Source organism: Cajanus cajan, chromosome 5 (assembly GCF_000230855.2).
Source record: "Cajanus cajan strain Asha chromosome 5, NIPB_CcT2T_4, whole genome shotgun sequence".
Taxonomy (NCBI): Eukaryota; Viridiplantae; Streptophyta; class Magnoliopsida; order Fabales; family Fabaceae; genus Cajanus; species Cajanus cajan.
In genome coordinates, this window is record NC_138521.1 from 50,817,495 (window position 1) to 50,830,588 (window position 13,094).

Here is a 13,094-nt window from a genome sequence, read left to right on the forward strand (position 1 = left end):
CATCGATTGAAAATAAAACAATTAAAAAGTATATAAGTTGGAACAACACTTACCTTACAAGTTGATTTGTATGGTTGAGTGTTAGGCTTATAATCTACAATCTTAGAATTTAAAAGATTATGTATCACATGTTGGAAGCATGAAACAAATACTTCAAATGAATTCATTGTGATCATTTGAAAGTTGAAGAATTATTGATAGAATTTATAGTAATTTCTTTAATTTTTTTTGTAAAAAATATTCTTGCAAATTTTTTTTTTGCATGAAACTTTCCTGTGGATTTTTTTGGCAAGAAATTTCGCAGGAAAATTTCCTGCGAATTTTAAAATTCGAAAAAATATATTATCTACGAAGGTATTACCTGTAAATAAAATTTGGTAGAAAAATTTGTAGGAACAACGTTTCCTGCGAATTTTTCATAAAAATTCACAAGAAAAATCACATGTAATAAGAGAAATTCTAATAGTGTTAAGTTGTGTGGTTAATACTTATAAAAAAAATTATAACACTAAAAAAATAATATACTATTTTAAAAGTTTAAACATATATCATTATTGTTCTCTATAAATTTTTATTTTTAATATTAGTGGGAAAAATAACTTCTTTATATAAATAGTTAAAAATTTATCCAACTATTAATGTGATTTTTCATATTGATTATTGATGATATTCAAAAAGATAACATATGGAGGAGAAAAGGAATATAACATAAGAGGAACACAATAAACACTCAACACTCAAATTTTAGTATAATAAACTTTTAAATATATGGCGATTCTTTGAAAATGAGTATTAGACCACAAGGAAAACTAGAATTGAAAAACATTAAAAAAAATTGTTTTACTTGGAGACAAATAAATGAAATGCATATAACACAAGTTTTAAAATTGTTTCTTTTATAAAAAGCTGAAAACTGTTATAGTCCTTTTATACTTTGTACAAAAGAGAAAAAAAATATGTAACAAATAATTAAGTATCATAAATAACAAATAAAAAACTTAAAATTAAAATGATTCAAATAGAAATAAAGAAAAGAATCTACATATATATTATCTACGTGTAATGACTTGATAGATTACTACACTTAATATAGTATAATTATTATACAACATAAAACATAATTAATTAGCTATCCTAGGATTCTCTTACAATAGTCACTTGAACATTCATGTAACAGATATATGTATAAGATATGAAAAACCTAAAACATATTCTTCTTATAAGACTAGAAAACATAAAGCCTCTTATAGATTACATATACCTTGTACATATATACTATATACATTAAAATATACAAAGTACTGAAAACATAAATCCTATCGTCGATCAAGTGTCTAAACACAACCATACTACATTCTAGCAATATATACAAAATTAGTTATCTCTAACATGATCATCCACCATAAGTTAGTCATCCAAGTTAATCTTGTCATACTCTTATACCAAGTATGATCATTATAGTCCAACCATAAGAAAAAAAGGGTGAGTTTGTAAAAGCATCAACATAACAACAGTAAAGAAATTACAATATACAACATAAATAACTTTAATAATATCAAGTTAGCTCATAACATGATATCACTTTACTGTGTAATCATTTACAACTTATAACATGAAGAACATTCTCAACATAAGCAACTTTAAACAATTATAATGTGTCATCATGCATATTAACTTATGGAATAGAGGTGAGTGGCCTAAGTGGTTTGACCTTATCAAACCACAACTACTTGACCTGTCACAACTAGATCGAGCATCAACAGTTTTAGGCCTTTCTAAGCACTTGGTAAACAACTTAAAATGTTTTCTTAGGTTTTTCTGCTTAAAATAGAAAGTCTAGTACTAATGTTAAGATAAAACAACTTGGGTGTGAGTCTACCATGATCTTAGCATGCATATCTAAGTCTTATATGGAATTAGTTTATCAACTATCCTTCAAATATTACACACCTTTCTAACAACCAATTAAGGATTTTACCCCAAAACTTCATACCTTACTCGATTGACCACTTCATACATGTATGACTCGACCTAACCCACATACTATTCCACATAAGACCTAGAGGAGACAACTTGAAAACAACTTCTCATTCAAGAGTTAACTTACTCACTAAAGGATTTTTAACTTTAGGCTCTCAAAGCACCGATGCATAATGAACTACAACATCAATTATGCAAGTGAATCATCATGCTTCAACACTTAGACAACTTAAAACATCGTTTTATTTCAGTAAACCACGCTCAACACCACTCTCTCAACATCCGAAGTCATAAAGCTTTTGACTCGTCCAGACCCAATGCCTAATCACTTATACCCAACGTGGATGAGGCACAAAGCCCCTATGTCAATCATCTAAGTAGAGAGTCTTTATCTAACCCATGCCTGACGCCACAAAATCTATGTCCGACATCGTCCAAGTAGAGAGTCATTGACTTGATCATGACTGACGCCTCTCAACCTACACCTGATGCCATCAAGTTAGAAAGCTCCTCAAGCAATCACACTTGGCACCTCTTATTTCCATGTTCGACGTGACCAAGTCAGGAAATTCCTCACTGACCCCACGTTCGATGCTACCAATCTCACGTCTGATATTGAGAGCCCTTATCTTGAGCCACACTTGATGACATGAAGGCATGCTCGACTGATGAAGATTTGCACACTTAGCAAAATCCTCAAATTGACTTAAAACTTGCAATTTCTCAAAAATAGCTAGTATGCAATCACATTTTCAATATATATGCAACTTCTACAACTTAATTTCAGCATAAAACACCACAAGCAACTACTACACTTCATGGATCATCCATTTCAACTCAACACAACTTCAAATATATTACACAACCAAATTTCATCATCTCACAATTTCAATCAATTCTGCCATCCAAAGGTACAATTTCAAGCATAATTCAACATCTATAATCCAAGAAATCAATCAACAAACTTTCCTTATCTCGAATTGCTCATAAATCATGAGAAGAGGAAGGAAAACCTAAAGTCTTTGGAGTTGTTTTATGACTTTCTCCAACTTGGATTCTCAATTCCCTAGCCTTGAATCACCAAGCTCTCAACTCAACTACATAAAGGATCTAGAAGGAATTGGTGGAGACAAAAGGAGAGAGAACTTCTTTGGCTCTAGAGTCTCTCTCTAAACTTTTTTAAGACATGAACTTATGAAATTTACATCTTAAAAAAAATCTTATATATCATTTCCTAAACTTTGTCAATTTGTTGACAAATAAAATTATCTAAGCAACAACTTAACTCTTAAGGATCCCTTGACCCTTAGAATTTTAAAACAACAATAAATACAACAATTTAATAATTAATCAACACATATCATATATTTAATCAATAAAATTTAAAATCACGTATCATTACATCATGCGATTTTAACTTATACTAGAATTGAAATTATCATGAAATATATATATATATATATATATATATATATATAAAACAAATTAAAAAGGTAGCCATATCAATTGGAATACTAAGAGGTAACTGATTCGAATCCAAATAAAGTGAGAATAACATTATATGTATAATATTTTTTAGTTTACCATTTTAACTTCCTCTGCACCTCTTTTGTATATTATACAAAGATTCACTTTAACTTACTAGAAATCTTCTAATTCAAGAAAAATGTCGTTCCCGTACTAGTGTTGATTTCAGTATTTTCACTTTAACATTGCTTGATACTAAATGTTGAATTTGAACTAATAATTGATAAATAATTAATTAGATTTGTGATTAGAGTTTAATTATCTAACTATACATAAAAATATTTTAAAGAAATAAAATGTACTTTGATAATTTTATATAAGAATTAATTTTTGACTATTAGTCGAGGAATATATTTTGTTAAAAGAATTGTTGAATTCGAATTTGAGTATCGCATTAAACACATGGAGATGTGAATTGAGCTGCATAGTGATGCAGGGACCCGTGACAGCATAGAACTTTATCACATTTTGTGACACAATAATGGAGTTTCTTTTCATGAAGAAACATGAGTATGATGGCAACCTTGGCTACAGGGGTGGATCATGAATGGCTCCTTCATTCTCCTCAGAATAATTCAACTCATATGCATCTATATAGATATCTCATCATCACCAATTTTATGCAGGAACTTTATAATACAACATTACAAGGTGGTGATCCTGTTAGTACAAGTGATCAAAATGAGGAAAGACTTTTCATGACCAACTAAAATTAATTCACTTTGGAAATGAAGCATGGGCCACACATTAATCATTTCCAATTTTTCCCTTTATACGTCTGCATGCCGTACGTATAAACTTCAAATACACACTCATTATTGGTTGCTCGACAACGAGGATTCCTAACCTCAAATATTGATGAAAATGATCAACCATGTTTACTAAATACTCATTGGAGAGAGAAAGTTATGTTCTTCATATTAGTATTATGCTATTCCAGAATTATTGTTTCCTAGCGAACCTGAACGATTATGTTATGCTATATTATTTAATAAGAATATTTTTAGAAAATTTTTAACTTTCTATTCAATTCAATTTTTTATTTATCATACTTATTTAAAAATTAATATTTAATATTTTAAAATAATTTATCAATAATTAAAATAATTTTTTACTGTATTATAAGTTTTTTTGACACCTTGTCGTAATATAAGTTATTTATTTTAAACAAAAAATGCAATACATATGTTTAAAAATGTTTATTTATTTAAATTTTAAATATAATTTATATAATTTAATATAAAATTAATTTATTTAGTTATATCTAATAAAAATTAGCCTGTAAAATATGCAAACTAAAAGAATAGTTTGTGATATTATACAAAAGAAAATATTAAGCATAATTTAAAAATAAATAATGACTCTTTTTATAAGATATTTTATAATTTTTTTTTGTAAAGTATTGATTTTTTAATTTTTTCCTATTAAATATTATGAAGATATATTTTTTTATGGTTAAATAATAAGAAGAGGATGTGAGAAATAAATATTCTCTCTTTCACTTTTTGAACTCGCCATTTATCAATTAATATTAATATTAGTGAATACATTTTATTATGAAATAATATCTTCACCTCTCTCTTAATAAAATATAATAAACATAAAATTGATACATTATAATTTTAAATTAATCAATATAACTAATTATTTATATTAATTTATGTGATTATATTATAAGATTATATTACAAATATTACAAATATATAATGTATCATACTAGTATTTAAAATATATTTTATATTTCCCCTTCGTGTATCTTATAGAAGCATATTCAAAGATTGTTGGTTACTAAATATAAACACTTATTTTGACATATATTCAAATTGTGGCATGTTATGTGTGAGAAACCAGCATCTTTTACTAGGATTCAATTTTTGTTAGTTAATGTTTGAAGTATTAATAATATGTATACTAATTATTTATACTAACAATTTTTTATTAATATATTTTATTCTACTGATAATATGTAAAATATTACTATTTTTGTTCCTTTTTAATTATCAATTTTTTAAGAAAAATTTATTTTTATTTATCTATCATTTTTCACATTTGAAATTACATTAATTGTTGTTTAATTTATTAATTATACCCATACATCTAACGTCACTTTAAATTGATTTGTAGTTATAATTAACAAGCATATATTATTCAACAAAAATGAATGAGAGCATAATAAAAAATATTAAAATTATTGTATGAAAAAAAATTATTGTGTTTCTTGATTTATATATAACAGTCTTAAAAGATTATTATCCAATTCAAAACTTGAGTATTATCCAACAAGTTTCTACATAACTTAAATAATAGATTATAATGTACAATTTATCAAAATAAAATCAAAACATATTATAAATTACTCATAAAATATTTTATAAATTTTTTCAAACACTTTCATATTCATAAATTCTTCTAAATAGGACCTACCTAATTTTTACTCTCTCTCACTGGTTTTTGGATTGTTTGCAGAATCTAGCAACCAACAATAGTAACACGTCTGACACCTTTTCACGAACATTAATATGTAAGAAACGCTAGAGTTCTCTTTGTTAATGTTGATAAACACCAATTTTTCCCCAAAAATGATACTAACCAAATATTATTTTTCTTCTGTGTTGTAGTATTATTTTCCCTTAGCATCATTATTGTATGTCGTTACTTACCAGACCATCTAGTTATTTAGTTTTGATGGTAAGGTTATTCAGGATAAGAGTATATAAAATGAGAAAATTTAAATATATTTTTTCAAATAAGGTTGATGTTATCTTTTAATTATAATTAAATATTTATTTTAGTAATATATATTTATATTTAATATAAATTTTATTAATATTTATATATATATATATATATATATATATATATATATTTATGTATATTATCAAGATAAATATTTAATTTTGATTAGAAAATAATACTAATTACATCTAAAAAATTATGTCATAATTTTTAAAAAATAAAATCCTTAGTAAAAGACCTTTTAATAATATAGGTATATAAATTGACAACGATTTTTCTTATTTTTGTTACACAAAAATCAATTGTTAAAATTATATTATTAACTTTAGATACACAGGGTCTTTTTAATTCATCAAATAGTCAATTGTTTTAATATTTCTTAAGACATTAAAATGTAAATAAGATTTTTTTTAATATTTTAAGAAACCAATTCTAAAAATGAATAAAAATAAATTATATATATAATCTCGACCCTAAATTTGAAATACAAATATCAACTTATTAATTTATATTAACAACTTTGATAAAGACCCACGACCACGAATATGCGTCATACACATCACTTGCATTATTGGTGTCGTAGATGAAGAGAAGAACGATGCTTGACAGTGGAATAGATGATGATTTTTGAGATTTATCTGCTGTTCTTGTATAATATTTTTTTATTAGTCCAGTGAACTTGGTTTACCAGTGAGGATAGGGTTGGTTCATAGTATTGTAATACTGTGTTGGAACGTCTGAATCTGTGCATGGATGGTGGTGACAAGTACTTGAAAACTGGGAATGCCCAAAGCGGAATATGCTAATGTTGACTCTCGTACAATACTACTGCTGGTAGGGATGAATTAAAAGGGAAGAGAATCATCAATTTAAACATTATTTTCAATGTAGGAACCCAATCCTGTACCATAATGTAAAGAAAAGGGTTCTAGGTTTCTTTTAGCATTGAAAAATATGACAAACAGTAATTTTCTTTGGTACCTTTTCTTCTTTTTATGTCAAGATCGATCTGCACAATATATAATTGATAAAATAAAAAAACTAAGGGTACTTAATTAAGACATATTATAGAGTCTCTAAAAGTTTAGTGAACAAAAGATATTTGATAACGAAAAACTTATATATTATAAAAAAATAAAGAATTTGATAATTGTGAATGTAAATTTTTTTACAACATTAACTAATTAAAAATCAATCTCAGTATTATTTTTAAGAAAATTATTATAAAAATAATAAGGACAAATATACAGTAGTTATTTGTGATTAAAAGAGAGTATAATACGTAGATGTATTATTAGTGATAAAAAAGAAAATGAGAATGTCTTGCTTTTACGTGAATCATTTTGTCCGAAGTGTGTTCTCCATCCCCTGACCCTCTCCACAGGAGATCGCAGGTTGCAATCATGTTATGTTGCTGGCTTGTCAGAATTTCATAATTTGGTTCTGAATATAATTGATGGAGTGGCTTTAAAATCACAAATAGTGTTAGAAAACTTTAAACTTTATTGTTTCAATGGCAGAGATTAAAGTTTACCAGTATGCAAATCTTTTAACCGCAGTCTGCTCCTCGCTTTCTGGGGCGTTACCAATCCAATCGATTTATGCCTTCAGAGAATTTTTCTCTTCCATTCCTGCTCACTTGTCTGGCGTGTGAATACTAGATTCCGGCAACCTTCTCTTTAAGTCAGCTACCCTAGTTACATTTAAATTTTGGCTAGTGTTATAATTACAACCCAAAATGGAATATAATGGTTTTCTACACCAATTTATCATGCCCATATTTGGCATGCTCACAGTTTTACTACTTACTAGTGTCATCATCTTCACCATAATATGAGTGAATCAGTTGTTTGTTTATGGAGTTAGAGTTAGGTTCCATGTTAGTGTCATGTGAGGACTTTTAAGATGGCACATCACATTGATTGGTATTATTGTTAGTGAGATAAACTTGTTTGTATATTTGGGTCTACGGCCCATATGAAAATAACCCGGTACTATTATTGTAAGGAGCTGAGGTATTGACACTTCAACTGTATATTGAATAAAATGAGATGGGGCTCATGGCTCACCTCAACAAAGAAAAAGAAAAGTAAAGTCACCAAGTGATTGTGAACGTCAATGTCTTATTTTTCTTTTAACTTATTAATTGGAACCTAAGAAAGATAAATTCTTGAAGTACAATAAAATATAGTTCAGCTGATGGGTGCTAATTAGTTGGGAACTTTTACTACTTCTTAACTGAACTTCAAAGCAAAATATGGATCCCTTTCACTCGATCTCACCCACCATCCCCACAAATTAAACAGGGGAAGTAAGAAAAGAGAAGAAGGAAAAAAAGCAGAACAGGAAAAGAAAGATGAAAGGCCATGAATTTCTGTATGGCCGTAATAACAAGTCTCATCCTGTCTGGGATTAATATGACTTATGAGTAAATAAAAATATGGATTTAATTTCTAGGCCCACTTCAATACATGGGGACAAAGGGTTCAAACATGGATCTTGCCCAATGATTGATGAAGGGAAACAAAGAAACACTAAACATTTCCAACCATGATCTGCAAATCTCAATAATCAATAGCAATAAACTAAATGCATGATTAAGAAAATCTAATTAAACCCCTAAAGAATTGGGACGTCAATTTGTGGTTGTGATAAGATATAATCTAGGTCAGAGAAAAAATTATTCAAATTTTTTGGGGATGAAGACTGAATTACACGAGTAGAAATGAAGCATAGATTTTGGTAGAACCAGTGTATGGTTTATGAGAAATATTGCGCTTTGGATTTTAGGGATATAGGTATAAGTAAAACAGCTGGAGGCCAAGTAGGATACTCCACAAACATTTCGAGAGTATGGTGAGGGATGATAACAATGATGAGTTTCCTTGGTATTCAAAATTCAAAGAAATTAATCCTTGAGTTTTGGTGCTAGCCGAGGATTGAGGAGGTGAACAGTGAGTACTTATAAAACCATCGGCATGCAATAGGAGTGGAGAAAAAGTAACAAGGCATGTCACGCCACCCTAGAATTTGGAGAAGAGGAACACCTTGGTATTGTAATTAAACATTATCATTATCATAACACAGTTATGTATGATTTTTCGATAGAGTAAATCTTAATCTCTAAAATATTAATGTGTCAGTTTGATACAGAGTTATTATCATATCACGCAATTATTATTTAAAAATGTTTATTAATTGAAATATTAATGTTTCAAAAACCAACATGTTCGCCCTAAGCATATGATTAGGGTTTTCATCCTTATAGTTTTGACTCATTATACATTAACATTTGTTGTGAGATACAAGCTATTTAAATGAAATTTTATATTGAGAAATTAATCTAACTATTGGCCGAAAGACACTTGGACACAAAACGCTGGTGAATTAGTTTTTAAGTAATTATTACTAGTTTTTCATGTTACTATTTTAATTATTTAAAAAGATACGTAGTAACATTTTATGTTTCAAAAAATTGATTCAATAAAAATATCTATAGATCAAAAGACGAGCTTTAGCATTCTCGATTGTGTAACTCAAATTTGTATGAAATTGTTGATTTGCGTTGTTATAAGGCAAATATAATAGAAAAGAAAAAAGTAGATTTGAAATTTGGCAGAGTTTGGAGAGTGATTAGGAAGCAGGGAACGTGAGTGGGTTGTGCTACTGCTACGAGATGATAGTGGGTTTGATGATGATGACTCACGCCGGCAGCTTTTACAACCTCTCTCTCTCTTCCTCTCAAACCCCATTTGGCAGTTGGGCACGCCTGCTCCCACTCATCCTCAACTCTCTCTCTCTCTCTCTATTTTTTTTTCTTAATCTTTAATTTATTTTTCTCTTTCTGTAAAAGAACCAAAAGCTAGCCCACTATCTCTTCCTCCATTGCTTTTTCTCACACTTTCTTATTTTTCATCTTTTGTCAGACAGAATTCTATTCTAAGCATCACCTAGCTACCCAACACCCTAATACATTTTTTCAACCTATTCTATTGACCAACATACTTCTCTCAGTCAATCCTCCACACCCATTTTTATTTTTAATCAGATAAATAAAACAATAACCTAGCCAAAGGGAAAGGAATCCAAATTATATACTCTTCAAATATTACTACCACCCTACCATAAAATTCAAATATTTTTAAAAACAACTTAATAAACATATCATAAATAATTAATTAACCAATAAGTTGATCTAATTAATTTGTTTCTATACAAGGTTGTTCACCTCCACTATCTGTTTTTTTTTCTTTTTATATATTTAGAAAAACTAGGCTAGTGCGATAATAAGGTAAGTAGAATCTATCCAAATTGACCAAGTTCTTCCCCCAATCATTCCCCAACAGTGCCCCAATTTCCACTGTTAAAAACACGTTTGGTCGCGCTGAGAAGCACCTAAGAGAGTCACATTTGTTTATTGATGCGTGTTAAATGGATACCTTGTTTAGACTCGTAAGCTTCCATCAGCAGCAGCAACAACAACAACCGGATCCATCCCTGAACTCCACGACCAGCAGAACATCTAGCAGCTCTAGATCCTCCCGCCAAAACTACTACCACTACTCCCACCAAGAAGACGAAGAATGCTTCAACTTTTACATGGATGATGAAGACTTATCCTCCTCTTCCTCCAAACACTATTACCAATACCAACCCCACGTTTCCACAAACACCACCAACACCAACACCACCACCTTCAGCAACACCACTGATTACTCCTACTCCTTCTCCCCCACCCCACCTATACCCGACTTCAACTTCGAATTCTCCCCCAACTGGTCTCACAACCTCTTATTGGAAACCGCACGCGCCGTCGCCGAAAACAACCGCACGCGCCTCCATCACCTCCTCTGGATGCTCAATGAGCTCAGCTCCCCCTACGGCGACACCGACCAAAAGCTCGTCGCCTATTTCCTCCAAGCCCTCTTCAGCCGCGTCACCGACGACGGCGACCGAACCTACCGAACCCTAGCCTCGGCGTCGGAGAAAACATGCTCCTTCGAATCCACCAGAAAAACGGTGCTCAAGTTCCAAGAAGTAAGCCCCTGGACAACGTTCGGACACGTGGCGTCCAACGGCGCCATCCTCGAAGCCCTAGAGGGAAACCCCAAATTGCACATTCTCGACATCAGCAACACCTATTGCACGCAATGGCCAACGCTTCTGGAAGCGCTCGCCACGCGAACCGACGAAACGCCGCACCTTAGGTTAACCACCGTCGTCTCGGGAAGACCCAACAACTCCGTCCACCGCGTCATGAAGGAAATCGGAGCTAGGATGGAGAAATTCGCCAGGCTCATGGGAGTGCCGTTTAAGTTCAACGTCGTCCACCACGCCGGCGATCTCTCTGACCTCAATTTCTCCGAGCTCAACATCAAACACGACGAGGCCTTGGCCGTGAACTGCGTGAACGCGCTGCATTCGGTTTCCGCGGCGGGGAACAACCGCGACACGTTGATATCCTCGCTGCAAGCGTTGCAGCCGAGAATTATAACCGTGGTGGAGGAGGAAGCCGATTTGGACGTTGGAATCGACGGTTACGAGTTCGTTAAAGGGTTCGAAGAGTGCTTCAGGTGGTTTAGGGTTTACTTCGAGGCTCTGGACGAGAGCTTCGTGAAGACGAGCAACGAGAGGCTGATGCTGGAGCGCGCGGCGGGGAGGGCGGTGGTGGACCTCGTGGCATGTTCGCCGGCGGAGTCCGTGGAGCGGAGGGAGACGGCGGCGCGGTGGAGCGCGCGTCTGCATGGCGGAGGGCTGAACGCGGTGGCGTTCAGCGAGGAGGTTTGCGACGACGTGAGGGCGCTGTTGCGGAGGTACAAGGAGGGGTGGTCGATGGCGCAGTGCTCCGACGCCGGAATATTCCTCTCGTGGAAAGACACGCCGGTGGTGTGGGCCAGTGCATGGAGGCCCTAACCTTGACGTAAGCTCCAGAAGCAAAGGAATCGTATGCATTTGACATGGGTGAATGTCTCGCACGTGTTCTCGGTTTTTTTTGGCACGTGCCCAAGATCATTAATATTCCGAGTTTTCTTTCAGTATTGATTAATATTTTGGGCTTTATTTATTTATTTCCCTCTTTTGTTCTCTTCCTTAACTATATAAGTTTGGTAAGACACCGGGATTCATAGGCGTTTGCTTGTGTTTAAAAGGAACTAAGTAAATTATTTTTTTGTTTACATTTTATGATTGATTTTTTTGTTTATCGCCAAACAATAGCTTGTGGCTTTGGATCGATATTTGTATGAACTATATATATAATATATAAAGTAATTGATTGACATGCTTTTCGTTTCATTATATATATGTACCATCAAGTGTCATGAAAATTAATTATTCATGTTTACTGTCTGAAACGTTCAATAGTTAACGTTGCGTCACTGCATGCACGTAATTAATGTTCATATTCCACATTCGTCCATATATATATGTGTTCTTCTTCCAATTTCGTTGTTTACTCTGATGTTTTAAACTAAATATTAGCAAGCTTAAAGGGGAAAACAATACTACTATTTTTTTTTTAAAGATCGCAAAACTCTAACATTCTGACGTAAGAATATTTTAGACTCGAATATAACTTAAATTTATAGATTCAATCATACTGACTTAATTAGTTCACGTAGCGCTTTCCTTACAGGTGGTTCTGGTCCCAATTTAACCAAAGATATATGATGTGCATATCGTTGTTGTGTCCTTAGCAAACTGTTAAACCTATTTAAGTTGGGCAATGCCCTATAATATTTTGACAACATTCAATATCATTTTTTTTAGTGGTTTGTCTTAAGCCCTTGTTAATTTTGTTTTCACAAAAGCCTCCAAAATAAGATTGAGTTTGGTTTTTGTTGTGTGAATAA

The 13,094-nt window shown here is 31.8% G+C and overlaps 1 protein-coding gene across 1 annotated transcript; it reads left to right on the plus strand.

Moving 5' to 3' along the window:
• Positions 1–10,509: 10,509 nt before the first annotated feature.
• On the plus strand, positions 10,510–12,521 carry LOC109814907 (protein SHORT-ROOT). The gene has a single exon (XM_020379432.3). It carries the CDS (start codon positions 10,675–10,677, stop codon positions 12,154–12,156), a length of 1,482 nt encoding a protein of 493 aa, XP_020235021.1. The 5' UTR covers positions 10,510–10,674; the 3' UTR covers positions 12,157–12,521.
• Positions 12,522–13,094: the final 573 nt, after the last annotated feature.

Bases quoted from the DNA above. Each gene is read 5' to 3' on its own strand.
- LOC109814907 (XM_020379432.3), top strand. From the start codon at position 10,675: ATGGATACCTTGTTTAGACTCGTAAGCTTCCATCAGCAGCAGCAACAA.